Source organism: Meles meles, chromosome 3, assembly GCF_922984935.1.
Source record: "Meles meles chromosome 3, mMelMel3.1 paternal haplotype, whole genome shotgun sequence".
Lineage (NCBI taxonomy): Eukaryota > Metazoa > Chordata > Mammalia > Carnivora > Mustelidae > Meles > Meles meles.
In genome coordinates, this window is record NC_060068.1 from 113,677,841 (window position 1) to 113,700,523 (window position 22,683).

The window sequence follows — 22,683 nt, forward strand, 5'->3', positions numbered from 1 at the left end:
ACAAGCAGGAGGAGGAGTGGAAGAGGGAGAAGCAAGCTCCCCGCTGAGCAGGGAGCCCCATGTGGGGCTTGATTCCAGAACCCTGGGATCATGACCTGAGCCAAAGGCAGACGTTTAATGACTGAGCCAGCCAGATGCCCCCAAAATTTGTTTTTAAAAGCAATCTCTAAGCAAGTTTATAGTGACCTTCCAAGGGTGAAATGGCTAAAAGCAAAACTGAAAGAACTAGCTGTTCTCATCTCTCAGTGAGAAACCTGAAGTGAACATGGGGAGTTCTTTTTCTCCTATTTAAAGTTAGTATCTGGATTAAAGTGACACATTGCAAGTATGAAAAAATGAAGAACAAAACAGGTTTAAAAAATAATCTGAAATCTGTTTTCCAAGTACTAATGACAGATTTCTCAGAGCTTTTGAGTATAAAAGCCTTCACAACACGAGAGATTTCTGCCCTCCCCCAATCCACCTGAGACTGTTTCTGTACAAGGTACACGCAAGCATGTGTGTAGGCATGCATAGCATAGCTAACTTCAGACTGGCAGAACACCTTGTATATCTTGCATAAAAAACGTGATTTAATAAGATGGCCTCCCACTGATTTCAGTACAGTGAGACCTGTATTGGACTTCTGACCTCTAAATATACATAATAAATTCGTGTCGCTTTCACCTACTAAATGTGATAGACAATCTGCTACTGCAGCAGCAGGAAACTCATGTTCCTAGGGAGGTCGTCTTACTCCACGAGGTTCCACAGCTCCTACTAAAGCACATCTGGGAATCTTCTTGACCTCGAGTCTTTCCTCTCTACCGTACTGACAGTTGCTCTAAAATAAACATCTTAGTTTCAAAGAAAGTCCTATAATTCCCCCCACACACAATGTGAAACAGAGAAAGATCAAATGTTTATCTTAACTTTTTGTAAATACTCTAAATATTGTTCACAAGTGAGCCAAGCAGAGTTCTATAATTAATTTCTTTTCTTTACTATGTATATTGAATTGCTTCTTTTTCTTTGTTTCAATACTGTCCATAAATATCTTACAGTACAACTGGTTAAACAGCTAAACAGCTAGCCCACACAGTCTGAAATGCTAAGTTATTTCAGTTCAGGAACATGTTCCTGTATTGTTACTTTGGTAATTTATTCTTGAAGGAATTCTAAAGAGCAGGGCGTGAGGCTGCTTCTTGTCAGTATCCCCCTCTGTAGGCAACTAGGTTGTGGCTGCCGCTCAGCCAATTTCTACTCAATCAACCACTTTTTATTATCTCTCTTCCATGGTAATTACCTCTTTAACCTCTTTCTCTTTGTGAATTTTATCTTTTCATACCTTTTTGTTTTTTAAATTCCTTTAATGTGGTGTAAAGTGGGTTTCAGGAGAAAATAAATGGGGGAAGTGTGTGTGAGGAAGTCCAACATTCTCTCTTAAGTTAGGCAACTGGATCCCTCTTCCTGGTAACTGCAAACCAAGCCAAAATACTTGCGGCAAGAGACCAACTCTTCAAACTTGAAAGATCCTGTTCATTTCAAATACAATGTACTCAGAAATAATCAATGGAGATAAAAACAAGAAAAGGCAGAAAGAAATATTTTTAAATGAGAGGAACCCACAATTTATCAACTCAACATTCATTATTATAAGAGCACTCTGTAAGCCAGGCACTACACTAAGCACTTTACATAAATCATCTTATTTGACATACTTAACCCATTATTTACTTTAATATATTCAATCCTAGGAGTTAGGATTATTACTCCTATTTTTCCTATCATTATTCCTATCTGCAAATGTTTAATCTCCTCAAGGTCAAAGAGTAAGTAAGTATTGGCACTGGAATTCAACCCTTATCTGAACAACTCTAAACCCCCCAGAAATCCAGGTATCATAAGAAAAAGAAGGGGGGGGGATTTGTTTTTTCATAACGACCCTTAACTTTGGGGTTCCTAAAAATGAGATCAATTTCCCATAGCTGACTACTACCGAAAGCAAATTTCTCTTATGTTCCTTACTAATTTTACCTGTTCTTAAAGTAGGCAAGAATATGGTACCTAGTAATAGCTTTTCTGTGTTAAATGAAAAGAAAGTTCTGTTTACTTAATCTATATACAGAACTCACTCAGCTAATACTTTTTACAGTATTTTAATGCCTTTTGAACATATTCATATATGAGTACATGCAGAAGTACTTGTGTATGTTAAGATCCCAGTGAGGAAATTACCCAAGTAGACACTGCAGTAACAAAACCAAATTCAAAACCTACAAAGAGGGACAGAAGGAAAAACCCAAAGAAGGAATGAAAATGACAGATATGTGTATCATTAAGTTAATATATATGAAAGTATTTGAACTAAGAAGGTCTATAAAAATGGTAGATAATAATTAACATTTGATGGTAAGGAGAGCCTTTTAAAATGTTGAAACTGCTGGCTTCATCTTAACTTATTAAAACTACTGATGTGTGTTTGCATACTTTCATAATTCAATTTCATATCTAATACATTATTCATTTCCATTTGGATTTAAGTTGGAAACACACACTAAAAAGTAAACCAATCTTAAAATGCAAAGGCTCTACGATTAACTCATTAGTCTCAACTTACTTTACTAGTTAAGAGAGTTTGCAAATCCGCATGTCAGCACAAAAAAGCATTTGACTAGATGTGTGTACAAAAATTATTTTCAGTTCACAAATAAAAACAGAAAAATCACAAACAAAACAACTAACACCTTACCTTTTTTTTTTTTTAAGATTTTATTTATTTATTTGACAGAGAAAGAGATCACAAGTAGGCAGAGAGGCAGGCAGAGAGAGAGGAGGAAGCAGGCTCCCTGCCGAGCAGAGAGCCCGATGTGGGGCTCGATCCCAGGACCCTGAGATCATGACCTGAGCCGAAGGCAGCGGCTTAATCCACTGAGCCACCCAGGCGCCCCAACACCTTACCTTCTAAAACGGAGGAATTTAAGCAGAAAATTAGCTTTTCGATGAACTAAAAGAAAGTTCATTGTACAAAAGCAAATGGAATATTAAGTACCAGAAATGTCTTATCTAAAAAATCAGAAGAATTTTTACTATGTACAAAGGTACTAAGGGACCACCTTCAGTGTACTCGGGACTTAAAGGAGATAACAGCCAAGATCTTACAATCTGCTGCTAGTAAACCTTATCTGTAATATTTTCTACCCACTACAAACAAGTTTTGTTTAAAGATTTTTGTTTATTTACTTGAGAGAAAGTGAGTGAAAGAGAGAAATAGATTCAGAGTGCAGAGAGGCAGAGAAAGAAGGAGCCTTGCCGCTAGCAGAAAGCCCAACGCAGGGCTCAATCCAGGACCCCAGGATCATGACCTGAGCTGAAGGCAGACAATTAACTGACTGAGCCAACCAGGAGCCTAGAAATAAGTTTAAAGTAGAGAAGGATAAGAAACAGAATGGTTTTTTTCTATGTGTTTACATCAGTGATAAACATATTCTTAAGAAGTGCTTCTAAAAATGTTCAGTATACTATAAACGTAAGTATCTATCCCTGATAATTATTACAATACCACTACAGCATGAGGTTCCAGAAAATATTTAAATTCTAATTTTTCCTTAATTATACAGTACATAAGATTTGTATAAACACTTCATTTTTCTACAATAGTGAGTAGTTTGTTACCTGCCTGGTATACTCATTTTTTTAAAATTTTTAAAATAATAAAATTTATAATCCTTAACAGTATTATTATTTTCTTTCCTGTTTGTATATAATACCAAGACAATGTGAGAATCAGAACCCGATCTACACTAACTCTAGACATATAAAGACTTATTCTTCTTCATTCTTACTGTTTTCTGGGTTTAAAAAACCCTAAGATTCAATAAAAGAAAACAAAATGTATGCTGCTATTTTAGAAGGGCCTTTATTTTAGCCATTTTAAAAATTTACCACCTTGGGCTACCTGGGTGACTCAGTCAATTTACCATCTCCCTTCGGCTCAGGTCATGATCTTGGCTTCCTAGGATGAAGCCCCAAGTCAGGCTTCCTGCTCTGCAGGGAGTCTGCTTCTCCCTCTCCCTCAGCTCCTCCCTCCCGCTTATGAGCACACCAGTACGCTCTCTCTCAAATAAATGAAATGATACAGACTTTCACACTACTTACACAAATGACACAAGTTACAACTGAAGACATGTTTTCTAAATAAACCTAACAATATCCCAGATGTGGTCAGCTGGTTTGCAAACAACAGACCTTTTAAGAAATGTTTCAGTATTCCTATCAGTAGCTAGTTAAAACAAGCTCACATTACCTAACATGACCTCCTAGATGAGGAAGACTTACTTTATGAACATAAGGATATGGAGTTCCTAACTAGCATAAAGAAAAAAAGGTGGGGGGATTATTTGTCTTTACATATATTTGACATATATTTTTCCCCCTCCTGGTTCATACAAAAAATTCTTCCTGACTTTCTTTTCCTTTTAGCAGTATTTTAAAGACTTGTCTAAATGTATCATTTTTAAAAAATATTTTATTCATTTGAGATTGAGAGTGAGAGCAGGTGAGTCAGAAAGAGAGCACATGTGAGGTTGGGGGGACAGATTCTCTTCTGAGCAGGGAGCCTGCTTCAGAGCTGGATCTGAGAATCCTGGGATCGTGACCTGAGCCAAAGGCAGACGCTTAACCGACTAAGCCACCCAGACACCCCTATCTAAATGTGTCTTTTCTGTACACTTAGAGAAGTGATCTTATCCTAGAATAAAAGTAGAATATGCTGATGAACAAAAGTTTCAAGAGCTGAATTGGGGAATTCTATTTTAAGAAATCTCTGATCTGTGTATAATCCTGAGGCTCCCAACTGAAGAGTCGAAAAAAGTCAGGTTACTTTTCACTCCCTTACATTAAAATCCAAGAAAACAAACCACAGTTAAAACTTCAAAGAGATGCCATTACTTTTCTTCCGGAATGATAAAAACGTAAAAGTCTGTCAATACCATATACTCATGAGGATACAGAACAATGGGACACTCAAAATACTGGTGGAAACGTAAACTGACAACACCAAATAAAAACAATTTGGTCTGGCATGGTAAAAATGACTGCCCTTAGATTTCAAAGCCACCGATTCCACTCCTACGTATATACCCTAAAGAAACTCAAACACATATTCACCAGACAACACACTCACAGAAAGGCACAAGAAGGTTACTGCTAACAACTCAGATTTTCAAAAGGATAATAGTGGATAAACATATTATGGTGTAGTCATATAAGAAAATTTGCAAGAAAAATGAAATTTAGTTACTTGGATGAACATGGACCCATCTCAGAAAGTTAATATTGAATTAAAGAAGAAAACATAAAATTACATCCAGAAGAACCCCATTCAAGTTAGAACAGGTAAACTAAATTACACTGTTTAGGGATACATACATAGATGGTAAAATAATAAAACAGATATAAGTGATTACTCTAAGACCCAAGGTAGTGTTGCCTCCAACTGTTGGAGTAGGGGTGTATTTGGAAAGCACATTAGGAAGCTTCTAAGATGTAATGCCTCATTTCTTAATTTAGATAATATTTTCTTCCTAATATTTTTGTTTCATAATTATTATACTGTATGTTTAGATGTAAAATAAACTTTTAAATTATTAATTTTCTGGGGTAAAAGTAGTGTGGTTATATTAACAGTCATTTACAGGAATAAATACTGACATACTTATGGACAGAATTATGTAATACTTGGTAGTGGTGTTCAAAATAATAAAGGCAGGGGGAGGAGTCAAGATGGCGGAGAAGTAGGAGGCTAAGACTACATCAGGTAGCAGGAGATCAGCTCTATAGCTTATCTAAACATTGCAAACACCTACAAATCCAACGGGAGATCGAAGAGAAGAAGAACAGCAATTCTAGAAACAGAAAATCAACCACTTTCTGAAAGGTAGGACTGGCGGAGAAGTGAATCTAAAACGACGGGAAGATAGACCGCGGGGGGAGGGGCCAGCTCCCGACAAGCGGCGGAGCAATGGAGCACAAAATCAGGACTTTTAAAAGTCTGTTCCACTGAGGGACTTTGCTCCAGAGGCTAAACCGGGGTGAAGCCCACGCGGGGTCAGCGTGGCCCCAGGTCCCGCAGGGTCACAGAAGGATTGGGGGTGTCGGAGTGTCGCAGAGCCCGCAGTGTTAGAACGGAGAAGCCGGCTACAGAGACAGAGCCGAGGACTGAACTCTCAGCTCGGGGTTACCTTGAACCGGTCGCGGGCTGGGTGAGCTCCAAGCGTGGCTGGAGGCTGGGAATACGGGAGTGATTGGGCGCTGTCCTCTGGGGGCGCACTGAGGAATGGGACCCTGGGCTCTCAGCTCCTCCGGGCCGGAGACTAGGAGGCCGCCATTTTCATTCCCGTCCTCCAGAACTCTACGGAAAGTGTTCAGGGAACAGAAGCTCCCAAAAGCGAACCCGAGCGGATTGCTTAGTCCGGCCCACGGTAAGGGCGGTGCAATCCCGCCTCGGGCAAAGACACTTGAGAGTCACTACAACAGGCCCCTCCCCCAGAAGATCAACAAAATATCCAGCCAGGACGAAGTTCTTCTATCAAGGAAAACAGGTTCAATACCTAAGACAGCAGCGGAATTCCAAAGGACGAGAAAGCAAAGCACGGAACTCATGGCTTTCTCCCCATGATTCTTTAGTCTTGCGGTTAATTCAATTTTTTTTCTTTCTTTTTCTTCTTCTGCTAAATTTTTTAAAACTTTTACCCTTTTCTTTTTTAACGTTTTTTGACTAATTTATCTAAAATATATATTTTTTCTTTCTTTTTTATATTTTTTCTTTGTTTTATTTTTTAAATTTTTTTTTTTCGAACCTCTTTTTATCCCCTACCTCCCCTCCCCCCACCACAATTTGGGGTCTCTTCTGATTTGGTTACAGCGCATTTTTCTGGGGTCTTTGCCACCCTTTTAGTATTTTATTTGATCCCTCATATCCTCTTATCTGGACAAAATGATAAGGCGCAAAAATCACCACAAACAAAAGAACAAGAGGCAATACCGAAGGCTAGGGACCTAATCAACACAGACATTGGTAATATGTCAGATCAAGAGTTCAGAATGACGATTCTGAACATTCTAGCCCGGCTCGAAAAAGGCATAGAAGATATTAGAGAAGCCCTCGCTGGAGATATAAAAGCCCTTTCTGGAGAAATTAAAGAACTAAAATCTAACCAAGTTGAAATCAAAAAAGCTATTAATGAGGTGCAATCAAAAATGGAGGCTCTCGGGGCGCCTGGGTGGCTCAGTGGTTTAAGCCACTGCCTTCAGCTCAGGACATGATCTCAGGGTCCTGGGATCGAGTCCTGCATTGGGCTCTCTGCTCGGCAGGGAGCCTGCTTCCCTCTCACTCTCTCTGCCTGCCTCTCTGCCTACTTGTGATCTCTGTCAAATAAATAAATAAAATCTTTTAAAAAAAACAATGGAGGCTCTCACTGCTAGGATAAATGAGGCAGAAGAAAGAATGAGTGATCTAGAAGACCAAATGACAGAGAATAAAGAAGCCGAGCAAAAGAGGGACAAACAGCTACTGGACCACAAGGGGAGAATTTGAGAGATAAGTGACACCATGAGACGAAACAACATTAGAATAATTGGGATTCCAGAAGAAGAAGAGAGAGGGGAGCAGAAGGTCTATTGGAGAGAATTATTGGAGAGAATTTTCCTAATATGGCAAAGGGAACAAGCATCAAAATCCAGGAGGTGCAGAGAACCCCCCTCAAAGTCAACAAGAATAGGTCCACACCCCGTCACCTAATATTAAAATTGACAAGTCTTAGTGACAAAGAGAAAATCCTGAAAGCAGCACGAGAAAAGAAGTCTGTAACATACAATGGTAAAAACATTAGATTGACAGCAGACTTATCCACAGAGACCTGGCAGGCCAGAAAGAGCTGGCATGATATATTCAGAGCACTAAACGAGAAAAACATGCAGCCAAGAATACTCTATCCAGATAGGCTATCATTGAAAATAGGAAGAGAGATAAAAAGCTTCCAGGACAAACAAAAACTGAAAGAATTTGCAAACACCAAACCAGCTCTACAGGAAATATTGAAAGGGGTCCTCTAAGCAAAGAGAGAGCCTAAAAGTAGTAGATCAGAAAGGTACAGAGACAATATACAGTAATAGTCACCTTACAGGCTAATAATGGCACTAAATTCATATCTCTCAATAGTTACCCGGAATGTTAATGGGCTAAATGCCCCAATCAAAAGACACAGGGTATCAGAATGGATAAAAAAACAAAACCCATCAGTATGTTGCCTACAAGAAACTCATTTTAGACGCGAAGACACCTCCAGATTTAAAGTGAGGGGTGGAAAACAATTTACCATGTTAATGGGCATCAGAAGAAAGCTGGGGTGGCCATCCTTATATCAGATCAATTAGATTTTAAGCCAAAGACTATAATAAGAGATGAGGAAGGACACTATATCATACTCAAAGGGTCTGTCCAACAAGAAGATCTAACCATTCTAAATATTTATGCCCCTAACGTGGGAGCAGCCAACTATATAAACCAATTAATAACAAAATCAAAGAAACAATTGACAATAATACAATAATAGTAGGGGACTTTAACACTCCCCTCACTGAAATGGACAGATCATCCAAGCAAAAGATCAACAAGGAAATAAAGGCATTCAATGACACACTGGACCAGATGGACATCACAGATATATTCAGAACATTTCATCCCAAAGCAACAGAATACACATTCTTCTCTAGTGCACATGGAACATTGTCCAGAATAGATCACATCCTGAGTCACAAATCAGGTCTCAACCGGTATCAAAAGATTAGGATCATTCCTTGCATATTTTCAGACCACAAGGCTCTGAAGCTAGAACTCAATCACAAGAGGAAAGCTGGAAAGAACCCAAATACATGGAGACTACACAGCATCCTTCTAAAGACTGAATGGGTCAACCAGGAAATTAAAGAAGAATTGAAAAAATTCATGGAAACAAATGATAATGAAAACACAACGGTTCAAAATCTGTGGGACACAGCAGTCATCAAAAATCTCCAGACAAACAAAAGCCCAGGGCCAGACGGCTTCCCAGGGGAATTCTACCAAACATTTAAAGAAGAAATAATTCCTATTCTCCTGAAACTGTTCCAAAAAATAGAAATGGAAGGAACACTTCCAAACTCATTTTATGAGGCCAGCATCACCTTGATCCCAAAACCAGACAAGGATCCCACCAAAAAAGAGAAGACCAATATCCTTGATGAACACAGATGCAAAAATTCTCACCAAAATACTAGCCAATAGGATTCAACAGTACAGTAAAAGGATTATTCACCACGATCAAGTGGGATTTATTCCAGGGCTGCAGGGTTCGTTCAAGATCCGCAAATCAATGTGATAGAACACATTAATAAAAGAAAGAACAAGAACCATATGATACTCTCAATAGATGCTGAAAAAGCATTTGACAAAGTACAGCATCCCTTCCTGATCAAAACCCTTCGAAGTGTAGGGATAGAGGGCACATACCTCAATATTATCAAAGCCATCTATGAAAAACCCACCGCAAATATCATTCTCAATGGAGAAAAACTGAAAGCTTTTCCATTAAGGTCAGGAACACTGCAGGAATGTCCATTATCACCACTGCTATTCAACATAGTACTAGAAGTCCTAGCCTCAGCAATTAGACAACAAAAAGAAATTAAAGGCATCCAAATTGGCAAAGAAGAAGTCAAGCTATCACTCTTCGCAGATGATATGATACTATTATGTGGAAAACCCAAAAGACTCCACCCCAAAACTGCTAGAACTTGTACAGGAATTCAGTAAAGTGTCAGGATATAACATCAATGCACAGAAATCAGTTGCATTTCTGTACACCAACAACAAGACAGAAGAAAGAGAAATTAAGGAGTCAATCCCATTTACAATTGCACCCAAAACTATAAGATACCTAGGAATAAACCTAACCAAAGAGGCTAAGAATCTATATGCAGAAAACTATAAAGTACTCATGAAAGAAATTAAGGAAGACACTAAGAAATGGAAAAATGTTCCATGCTCCTGGATTGGAAGAATAAATATTGTGAAAATGTCTATGCTACCTAAAGCAATCTACACATTTAATGCAATCCCTATCAAAATACCATCCATTTTTTTTCAAAGAAATGGAACAAATAATCCTAAAATTTATATGGAACCAGAAAAGACCTCGAATAGCCAAAGGAATATTGAAAAAGAAAGCCAACGTTGGTGGCATCACAATTCCGAACTTCAAGCTCTATTACAAAGCTGTCATCATCAAGACAGCATGGTACTGGCACAAAAACAGACACATAGATCAATGGAAGAGAATAGAGAGCCCAGAAATAGACCCTCAACTCTATGGACAACTAATCTTCCACAAAGCAGGAAAGAATGTCCAATGGAAAAAAGACAGCCTCTTCAATAAATGGTAGTGGGAAAATTGGACAGCCACATGCAGAAAAATGAAATTGGACCACTTCCTTACACCACACACGAAAATAGACTCAAATGGATGAAGGACCTCAATGTGAGAAAGGAATCCATCAAAATCCTTGAGGAGAACGCAGGCAGCAACCTCTTCGACCTCAGCCGCAGCACCATCTTCCTAGGAACATCGGCAAAGGCAAGGGAAGCAAGGGCAAAAATGAACTATTGGGATTTCATCAAGATCAAAAGCTTTTGCACAGCAAAGGAAACAGTTCACAAAACCAAAAGACAACTGACAGAATGGGAGAAGATATTTGCAAACGACATATCAGATAAAGGGCTAGTATCCAAAATCTATAAGGAACTTAGCAAACTCAACACCCAAAGAACAAACAATCCAATCAAGAAATGGGCAGAGGACATGAACAGACATTTCTGCAAAGAAGACATCCAGATGGCCAACAGACACATGAAAAAGTGCTCCACATCACTCGGCATCAGGGAAATACAAATCAAAACCACAATGAGATATCACCTCACACCAGTCAGAATGGCTAAAATTAACAAGTCAGGAAATGACAGATGCTGGCGAGGATACAGAGAAAGGGGAACCCTCCAACACTGTTGGTGGGAATGCAAGCTGGTGCAACCACTCTGGAAAACAGCATGGAGGTTCCTCAAAATGTTGAAAATAGAACTACCCTATGACCCAGCAATTGCACTACTGGGTATTTACCCTAAAGATACAAACGTAGTGATCCGAAGGGGCACGTGTACCCGAATGTTTATAGCAGCAATGTCTACAATAGCCAAATTATGGAAAGAACCTAGATGTCCATCAACAGATGAATGGATAAAGAAAATGTGGTATATATACACAATGGAATACTATGCAGCCATCAAAAGAAATGAAATCTTGCCATTTGTGACGACGTGGATGGAACCAGAGGGTATCATGCTTAGTGAAATAAGTCACGGAGAAAGACAACTATCATATGATTTCCCTGATATGAGGACGTGGAGATGCAATATGGGAGGTTAGCGGGATAGGAGAAGAAAATGAAACAAGATGGGATTGGGAGGGAGACAAACCATAAATGACTCTTAATCTCACAAAACAAACTGGGGGTTGCTGGGGGGAGGTGGGGTTGGGAGAGAGGGAGGGAGTTATGGACATTGGGGAGGGTATGTGCTATCATGAGTGCTGTGAAGTGTGTAAACCTGTTGATTCACAGACCTGTACCTGGGGATAAAAATATATTACCTGTTTATTAAAAAAAAAAAAAAAGGATGAATACCCAACTTTTGTAGCAACATGGACGAGACTGGAGGTGATTGTTCTGAGTGAAATAAGTCAAGCAGAGAGAGTCAAGTATCATATGGTTTCACTTATTTGTGGAGCATAACAAATGACATGGAGGACATTGGGAGATGGAGAGGAGAAGGAAGTTAAGGGAAATTGGAAGGGGAGGCGAACCATAAGAGACTATGGACTCTGAGAAACAACGTGGGGGTTTTGAAGGGGCGGGGGTGGGAGGTTGGGGGAACCAGGTGGTGGGTAATAGGGAGGGCACGTGTTGCATGGAGCACTGGGTGTCGTGCAAAAATAATGAATACTGTTACACTGAAAAATAAATTAACAAAATAATAAAGGCAAAAGTGGATCAAGTAAGATAAACAAGATCACATAAGAAATGAAATTGTTGAAGCTGAGAGATGGGTGCATGGAATTCATAACCTACGTCTACATTTAATACTTATTACCTTTGCTGTTGTTCTCCCCCACCTTTTAAAGATGTATTTAATTAGAGAGAGAGAGAGCACACAGCAGGGGGAGGGCCAGAGGGAGGAGAGCCCATGTGGGACTCAATCCCAGGACCCTGAAATCATGACCTGAACCAAAATCAAGAGTCAGAAGCTTAACCAAATGAGCCACCCCTGCATGTCCCACTGTTACCCCTTTTTAAGTAACAAAAGATGGCAGCAATCATCAATGGCTTGCTAAGAAATAGCTTGCTGACTCTGAGGAATAGAGTTAAAAAAACTCCAATCTAAACAAAGATCAATTTAAGAAAAGCAATAAGCAAAAATACTTAACATTTACAAACTTATAAAAGCATTGTAACCTCTGAAAATAATGGCTTTCTACTATCTTCTCCCACTCATCTCCAAACTTGAACTCCACATGAATTGCCAGGGACACTAACTACCAGGGCATCCTAATTGGTTAAGGGCAAAAACCCTCCACTCTATCCTCACGTCAAGAGCCTTTCTAATTTGTCTTTAAGCACATATACACAAATTCAGCTTCCTCCTCAGGATATTAAGTACACAGGGAATACAAACCACCACACCCCAAAGCAGCTGACTCTGAGGAAACATGGCGGCCACCCCTGAGACAGGGCATAAAATAGTCTCAGGAAACTTTTTTTTTTTTTTTTTTTTTTTATTTATTTATTTCAGAGAGAGGGAGAGAGCATAAGAGGGGAAGTCAGAGGGAGAAGCAGACTCCCCGCCAAGCAAGAAGACCGATGCAGGACTCGATCCCGGGACTCCAGGATCATGACCTGACCTGAAGGCAGTCACCCAACCAACTGAGCCACCCAGGCACCCCATCAGGAAACATTTTAATCAGTCCTCTGCAATACTTTTTTTTTTTTTAAGATTTTATTTATTTACTAGAGAGATGGAGATCACAAGTAGGCAGAGAAGCAGGCAGAGAGAGAGGAGGAAGCAGGCTCCCTGCTGAGCAGAGAGCCCGATGCAGGGCTCAATCCCAGGACCCTGAGATCATGACCTGAGCCGAAGGCAGAGGCTTTAACCCACTGAGCCACCCAGGCGCCCCTGCAATACCTTTCTAAAAAGTAGGGATATTTTTCATATCTCAACAGATAAGGATAATTGCCTTTTTATTAAGTAATTCATTATTAAGTGTTTTAAGATTCCTGTGATTATATAACAGATTTTAAATGTACTTAAATCAGAAGCATGTACATTTTTGTTTTCAGAAAAAGGAATGAAGAGAACTCTTTTACCATACACTGCATATGTGGCATACAGACTGTGCTTCATAAAAAGACGAACTTCGTTCTAAATGAACATACCACCTGAGGTCACAGAATACAGTACCTCTGGAGAAGCACCACACTTGAGTAAGTGCTCCTCGACTTTACATAAAGCACCTGAAATCATACAGCGCCCTTAGCTAGCTTCCTCTAAAGCCTTCCACAGAATTGTTAGTTCTCCTCTCAGGCTGCAGTCACAGCTTTGATGCTCGTCAGGATGTCTATGGTCTTCTTTCAATTCCTAAACATCTAGTGACACATGCCATCCTCCTCAACCATTTCCCTTGAAGAAACCTCAAGAACTTGAGAACACCGAGCACAATGTTCTTAGTTTTGGTGTGGTCTGTCCAGCGTCATCACACACATACAAACATACAACTACAGGTTAAAACTGTATCAGAACAACAATAACAACAAAAATGGCAGAAAGAAAAGCTATGGAGGGAATAAACAGCCTTATTGCAGAACACTCTATAGGCTGATCAAGAATTGCCGGCTGAGTGTGCAATAAGGGAGTAACTCACTAGCCCAGAGTGTGACAGTATAGTCAGTAAGGGCTCACTCTCAGTCTGGGCTTACAGGAACATTCAAACCACTAGAAAAAGAGTATGTTCTGGGGCGCCTGGATGGCTCAGTGGGTAAGGCCTCTGCCTTCAGCTCAGGTCGTGATCTCAGGGTCCTGGAATCGAGCCCTGCATTGGGCACTCTGCTCAGCAGGGAGCCTGCTTCCCGCCCCACTTTCTGCCTGCCTCTCTGCCTACTTATGATCTCTCTGTCAAATAAATAAATAAAATCTTTTAAAAAAAAAGAGTATGTTCTACTTGATATTTTTGCTCAAAACCATTCAATGATTTCCCATTTCATAAAGAACAGATACCATAAAGTCTTTTCATGGCCTGAAAGACCACATGTGAATAGGCCCTTAGCAACTTCTGTGAACTCATCTCCAAGCACCATCCCCTGTGCTTACAGCCAACTTGGCCTTTTCTGATGCTATACACACACACACACTCCACACGTGCAGAGTCCTTGCACTGCACTCTCTAGTCTGACTAGAATATCATGTGCCTTATTCCCTTACATCCTTGCTTAAATAACACTTCACCACAGAGGTCTTCTCTGTACAAACGTAATACCCCTATTTCTCCTTCTCGATCTTCATTCCCTGCTTTCCTTTTCCAAAGAGCATTTATCATCACTTGACATCACATACACTTATTCATTCACTAAGTTTCTCCTTCACTAGAATGAGAGCCATGATGGCAGAAACAATGTCTGCTTTACTCGTTATTTCCTCAGTACCCAGCTCACTGACGAAATCCTGGAGCATTCGCATATGCACGAACATATGATGACTGTGTGTGTATGTCTAAGTAAAGTAACACATTTCAGAGACAAACAGCATTACAAAATATCATAAAATGAAATGAAAAGTGGGGGAAGGTTGTAATTAATATTCATTGCTTTTGAGGATACCTTAGAAGTTTACCTTAATTGTGGTGATGGTAACACAAGTGTGTACATATGCCCAAATTCATTAGATTGTATACATGAATTATTTGCAGTTTTTGGTATGCCAATTATACTTTAATAAAAGTCCACCACTACTCCAACACGCAACAATAAGTAAAAAGGTAAAAAGTTGAAAGGTATAAGAAAGGGAAATCAAAAGGTTATCAGAAAGGTAAAGAATCAAAAAGGTAAATAATCACTATAAACCTATAAAGAGCTGCCTATTTTTTCATTTTTAAAAAAAATTAAATCGCAAGGCAGCAACCACCCACTTTTAAATTTCTAACTTTAGCAATAATTAGCAACAGCGACTACAGCATTTATAAAATACAGTTAACTTGAAAAGTTTGGATTGCCAAGACTCAAAAAACTGGGACTCTATTATACTCTGTACTCTGCTGTGCTAAACTGAATGAGTAGGAAGAAAAAGTATGATTCTTATGCCACTTCACAGAAAAATGCATTCTGTTTTCTTCCCATATTGGGTTGTTTCTTTTTTACACATGGAATGTGCAAGAGTAGGGGGTGGCAAAGAACGAGTGGGAGAGTTGGCATTCAACATTTCATTTCAGTAAATACTTTAGGAAACTTCAGAGATGACCAAGCAGCTTTCAAAAAAGGCACTCTTGATACTGTCTTATAGAACTGCAAGGATGTTTTTGTAAACTATAAACATATGTAAAATTATTAGTGCATCCTTTAAATGTTTTTCTGATGCCAATAAGCTATTATTCTTGTACTATAATAACCACATGGCCCTGTTAAGTTTTGTGTTATTTTTCTCAGCAGGCCAAAAAGAATAAAAAATCACATGCCCATGGAACACTTATGGAGTATTTCACACAAATAGGTATTATTCAACAATAACACAGTACTGACACATTATATGTATGCAAAAAACTCAAGCTATAAATCCTTAGTGTAGCAGAAAATGTATTTCTAAAGTCTCACATTTGTAATTCCAAGGCCTTCTGTTCCTGGTGTTTGCACTCCTAATCTGTATTTTCCTATTTTAGCTACTAATGACTATACCTACATCACATACTGCAACAGGACTCACTTTATTATACACATTACAAATACTAGTCATGAAAAAAATCAATCTTTTTTGAGTTGACATTTTAATTATAACGCCAGTGGAAAGTTTGACAGTAGAATGTGAGCTCTGAAAATTATTATTACATTGTCTTTAGGAATTAATGACTATAAAATGTCAGTTTTGAGTGATAACAGTAAATTATAAAGAAAAACTTATGGAACTCCTTTTTATTTCCTGATGTACCATGAGTATTCATCATAATTTACTTTATTAAAAATACCCAAACAATGGGGCACCTGGGTGGCTCAGTTGTTAAGCAGCTGCTTTAGGCTCAGGTCATGATCCCAGGGTCCTGGGATTGAGCCCCACATCAGGCCCCCTGCTTGGCAGAAAGCCTGCTTCTTCTCCCACTCCTTCTGCTTGTGTTCCCCTCTCACTGTGTCTCTGTCAAATAAATAAATAAATAATCTTTTTAAAAAATAAGAATACCCAAACAGTGGAAAAACACAAAGTGAAAAAAATCAATCTTAAAAAATAACGCAATACTGGGGCGCCTGGGTGGCTCAGTCAGTTGAACATCCAACTCTTAGTTTTGGCTCAGTAATGATCTCAGGATTGTAAGATCCAGCCCCACACTGCACTCCGTGCTCATGCAGAGTCTGCCTGGGGTTCTCCCTTTCCCTCTTGTCCCCCTACTCCCACACACGCTCTCCCCTGTGCTCTCACTCTCTCTAAAATACATAAATAAATCTTAAAAAAAAAATACAAAATACTGGTTTCTGGTGTGGCACATAAAGAGTTTGTAAGGTTTCACTCCCATCCACACACAAGAAAAATGTTGAACTAACTAAAAACCACCAACTCTTCTCAGATCCATTAGAGAACCTAGATCACAGAGAGAATCCCTGCTTCCACACAAATCACAAATCACAAATTATGGGAGCAGAAACTCAAGATGAGAAACTTCCAGGTATCCAGGACCAGTGCAGGAAAATATAAACTGTATCTGATGAATTAGTGGAAGAGGAATGTATATGAATGTATATGAATTTGAGGGTTAAAAGCCCCCCCCCCCGGGGGGGGGTGCTGGCACAGAGGCACTCTTAGGTTTACCTCCAGGAACTTCACCCTATTCTCAAGTGAAGATGAGAGAAACATCTCCTTGTGCTTCAGCAAAGAAAAAGGAAATACAGATATTTCTCAGTAAGGCAGGCCATTCTGTTCTTAACAAAGCAACCCTTGGTACACTGTGGGTGGCTCAGTCAATTAAGTATCTGCCTTCAGCTCAGGTCATGATTCCAGGACCCAGGGTCCTGGAATCCAGTTCCAGATCAGGCTCCCCGCCGGGTGGGGCACCTACTTCTCCCTCTTCCACTCCCCTTGCTTGTGCACAAGTGCAGGCGCTCTCTCTTTGACAAGTAAATAAAATCTTTAAAAAACAGAACAAAACAAAACAAAAGCCAATCCTCAAGACACACTCTTTTACCAGAGCTAATGGGCTGGAGTTTTACCATGAACTAACCAACTCTTGGGAAGGGACTTATTCAATCCCAAACTCCCACCCCGTGCTCGCTTCGGCAGCACATATACCAAACTCCCACCCCACCCCCCGCAATTTAGCCTTCCATACAGAGAAAGAGAAATACCAAATTCCAGTCCCTTCTAAGGTTTTTGCTTCAGCCAGGGAGTTCAAAACAAAACACTAAAAAGCACTTCCTTGAGTAACAGCCCAGGGGCAAAGACTCACTAAAAAAATTGAAACCTAACCACAACAGCACAAAATGCTTCCCCTTCCCCCACGCCTTATCAACACATCAATAAGGTTTCACAGTAAAAGGACAGAACTGAAAGGAGACAGCTCAGACCTTTTTTTAAGAAGTCTCCAAGCAAATCCAAAGAAAACAAGGCACAACAACAAGGACACCAGGGGAAATTTTATCCTGACATCTATAGCTTCAGTAATCACAGCTCAACACTAAGACAGATAAAACCTCATGCTAAAACCTCATGTTTACCTTAGTTCCTTTACTCAGTGTTACCCTATGTCTGACTTTCAACAAAATTTTACAAGGCATACTGAAACAATATGTCAACAGATTTTTAAAATTCCTTAATTTAAAAACTGTTGAAAATTAAATCCTTGGTAGTATCATGGAAAACAAATTATACACAATAACTTAAATGTACAGGTAAACATATATTCGCTAATATATACCCATATTATGCTTTATTTAGAATCTGTCCCATTTCCTTTCTCCCCTTCCCACACATCACTGGCATTACTCAACATTAAGCTGGAGACCTCAGTTAATGCAATAAGACACCAGGATAAGACATTCACTCATGAGGAAAAAGACTAAAAAAAAAAAAAAAAGAACCTGTCATCATACCAAACAAAGGTATTTTGAAAATATAAACTATTCAGTAAGATGTATGGTTAAGAAAATTAGTGGATAAATATTGCTCATTTCCTATACACTATTAAAATTCTCTTAGAAAATGGGGGCGCCTGGGTGGCTCAGTGGATTAAGCCTCTGCCTTCAGCTCAGGTCATGATCTCAGGGTCCTGGGATTGAGCCCCACATCGGGCTCTCTGCTCGGCGGGGAGCCTGCTTCCCCCTCTCTCTCTCTGCTTGCCTCTCTGCCTACTTGTGATCTCTGTCAAATAAAAAAAAAAAAAAAAAATTCTCTTAGAAAATGTAATTAAAGAACAAAATATGATTTACAACAGTAAGAAAAAACCCCAAAATACTTAGAACAAATCTAGTAAGAAATGTGCACAATTGGGGGCACCTGGGTGGCTCAGTGGGTTAAAGCCTCTGCCTTCGGCTCAGGTCATGATCCCAGGGTCCTGGGATCGAGCCCCACATCGGGCTCTCTGCTCCGCAGGGAGCCTGCTTCCTCCTCTCTCTCTGCTTGCCTCTCTGCCTACTTGTGATTTCTCTCTGTCAAATAAATAAAATATTTAAGCTTTACTGAAAGAATAGAAAGGGACTATATAAAACATATATATATATATGCTTTGTTTTGTTTTTAAATATTTTTTTTATTTGACAGACAGAGATCACAAGTAGGCAAATCGACAGGCAGAGAGAGAGGAAGGGAAGCAGGCTCCCCACTGAGCAGAGAGCCTGAAGCCAGGCTCAATCCTAGGACCCAAACATATGCCATGTTTCTCAAAGGGATGGTTCAGAATTTTGAAGACATCAGATCTCACTCATTTATACCTACATATAACACAGTTGTAAAGTAAGCACCTACAGGATTAAAAATACGCATTACAAAATACTTCATATAGAGAAAAAAGATAGAGAAAGACCTGATAAGGAACCACAGAACAACAAGCCAGCTCACAAGACATTACCAATACTGTTGAAAAAGATCCATGGAAGAGATTTCCTTTATGATACAGCAAAAATTTACTTAGTAACTACAGCAGTTAAAACAGTATGGTAGTGGCACAGGTGTAAACACACGTACCAAAAAAAAATAAAAGACTTCAGGAATGGACCCTTCAATATATGAAAACATGGTTTTTAGCAAAAGTGACATTCGAAAACACTCATAAGAACACTCATAAGAAACACTCATAAGAAGACTATTTAATAAACTGTCTTTAGGTAGCTGATTAGCATGAACGAATAGACCCCTGCCTCACACCACATAGAACAATCTTCCCTATTCCATGGGCCAAAGAGCCAAATGTGAAAAACAAATTATAAAAGTTGTAAAAGGGCAAATGGCAGAGTGAGTACCACAAGGATTCTGCAACAGATGCATTGGCAGAATCTGTCTGATACAACTATTTTAGAACTCTGGAGTCTGTTCAAGGCTTGCAGTCTCCAAGGGAAGACCTGGAAATTAAACTACATTTAATTTCAGTCGATTTCAGCTCTTACTACAGTAGCAGCTACACATCCCCACCCACTCCTAGCTGTTTCCTAGAGCGGCTTAACGCACATCTTGTAGAACCAGGATGGGCAAAAATGAACCTCTCCTTCAATTACCTGTGCATTTCATCATGAAGGAGCAAAGAGGGGCAGCCTTTGCACCTCCCCCTCTAGTTAATCACTTGTAGGGGACTTAAAAGCCAGCATCCGTTCTCCTCTCCCTCCAAGCACCTACATTTTTCACTTTTTCCCCCTTTGGGAGCCAGACATGAAAGACTAGGATGTTCAAAAAACACTGCATAGGGCGCCTGGGTGGCTCAGTGGTTTAAGCTGCTGCCTTCGGCTCAGGTCATGATCTCGGGATCCTGGGATCGAGTCCCGCATCGGGCTCTCTGCTTGGCAGGGAGCCTGCTTCCTTCTCACTCTCTCTGCCTACCTCTCTGCCTACTTGTGATTTCTCTCTGTCAAATAAATAAATAAAATCTTTAAAAAAAAAAAAAAACACTGCATACCTGAGGAAAATTAGAAAGTGACTGCATATGCCGAGGAACAGGCTCTAAAAATATTTGAGGAGACGTCAAGATTACACCTCATTCTTCCATTTATGTTCTTACGAATGTAAATGAAACAATATAAATTCACTTATTCAGCCAGCCAGCCAGCTAACCAACTGGCATGTAAAGCTACATGCTCCAAGATAACAGATTTGCTCCTGAAAATACAAAGTAAATATGGTCAGGACCCCCAAAGAACTAAAAATGTGGTGGAAAAATTGTAGAACAGTTATTTACCGTAAAGAAGTTCTAGGCTATAATAGAAAAATAAAGTAAGGAGCCAGTGGGAATACACGAGGTGATGGCTAAGTCAGGAAAAAGCTGAAGATCTGACAGAGGTGACATTCAATCTAGGCATCTTAAAAGATGAACAGAAATTTAGAGTTGGAGGACAAGATTTGGCAACAACAATATGAGTACACAGGTTAGAAGGCACAAAAGCGGGGCATGCACTAAAAATTCACCTAAGACCCATTACTATCTATAGAACTTTGAGCAAAAACTGTCTATTCCAGTTGAATAAGAGTAATGGTATCTTCCTCGGATGGTAGCTGAGAGGAAAAAGAAGTGGTAGGTCAAGAACGAGGTGAACAATCTGGCTGCCACATCTTTTACCCCATGACTTTCAAGGCTGACTCCACTGTTTTACTTCAAGCTGGGGTGTCAACCTCTCACTGTTCCTCTAGAAGCCGTCTACTTGGTAGAGGAGACAATCTCCTCGGTCATGTATAATGTCTAGCACAGCTCTTGACACACAGTATTTACTCAAAGTTTTTTCTCTCTCCTTTCTTAACCAGATGTTCAGAGTTCCATGAACTACTTTCTGACACTTCCTGGATCTGCCCTGCAATTACCACCAGGGTCCCAACTCCCAGCTTGAGAACCAGTGGTACATTTAATAAGCACCCCACCCAATCTGTACACATATTACTTCATACTTACAGGCTGAGGCTGTTCTGCAATACAGCAGTTGAAACACAACCAGAATTCACTCATGCTTATAGTCCACGGTATAAATGAGCACTAATGAAGTTTTCAAATCTTGGCTCAGGAAACTTCACAAAGCAAGCTCCTTGATATGCTGAATGTCCAATGATGCCAAAAAAAATAATTTTATTACTTCTCTGTGTTCTTGTTCCTGGAAGTCAAGTATCTTATACAGTCAATTTAATGAAGAAAGTCAATCTGTTTTCCTTTCTCTCCTTCTTGTTCTACAGAGATTCGCTTCTCAACCACCAGGAAGGTACAAAAATTGTTGTCTTGACGCAGGACGTCTAACAGGTAGTCTAAAAAGAAGGAAAAATAGAAGAAAATAAGTACTTTACTTATCCTTAGATGCTTTTATTTTTTAACTCTGTGACAAAATTAAAAATATTTCCCCAAAAAGCATTGAAAAAAAAATTTTTAATAAACTGATATCCAACAAAATTTTCTGAATACTCTTGAGTGTCAGGTATTAGGAATATAGCAGTGAAATAAGAAGTCCTTGACTTCACAGAGCAACCTATTTTATGACTATAAAATTCTCAATTATTCTAGTAACTTTATTTTTTTAAATCACTAACTAGAACACCATGATAGACATAGAAAAGTCTGATATTCCAAGAGAATTTTCATTTTCATACAGGTTTCTTCACCTGAACTTCTGTTCTCAAAGATAACCCAGAAAGTAACTGGTAGAGCAATCAACTCCTCTTAGATAATTAAGTAGCTATTTAACTCATCAATGACCATAAACAAAAGTAGCAGCCTCTCCAATGAAGTTGAAATTGAACATGAAAGATGGACAGAGTCTAATTTTGGCTTCATTTTGTGAATTAAGACATTAGATTCCTGCCACCACCATCACCAGAATCAGTGTCAATAAAAACAGTTTATATCCCACTGGTAGCCCAACCAAGCTGAGTCATTCAGAATCATGTCAGGCAATTTTCTATGTGGAGCTGGGCAAAGAGTGAACCTATGCTTTCTTCGTGACGCCAAAGCTGTTGACTTTAAGAAAGGCCTTAGCCCAGTAAATTCCAAACATCATGTAGATGATTGTTCTGAGATAATAATGCTGACAAGCACAGACAAGAGAGGGGAGCAATTCTAGAGGACATGAACCTCTACTTCCACTCATCCCTAAGACCAGTTTGACCTATGAGCCTGGGCTTCGGTTTTGGAA

At 39.4% G+C, this 22,683-nt stretch overlaps 1 protein-coding gene across 7 annotated transcripts in view; it reads right to left on the reverse strand.

Annotated features, from left to right (window-relative positions):
* The window catches only part of CDC42SE2 (CDC42 small effector 2), a 121,118-nt gene that overhangs the window by 21,722 nt on the left and 76,713 nt on the right, over nt 1–22,683 (reverse strand). For all 7 annotated transcript variants that reach the window (XM_045999929.1, XM_045999930.1, XM_045999934.1 and 4 more), the window contains one exon: nt 21,459–21,802. In XM_045999929.1, the coding sequence (XP_045855885.1) occupies nt 21,459–21,512 (54 nt within the window). In that variant the 5' untranslated portion in view covers nt 21,513–21,802. The remainder of the gene's footprint in view (nt 1–21,458; nt 21,803–22,683) is intronic.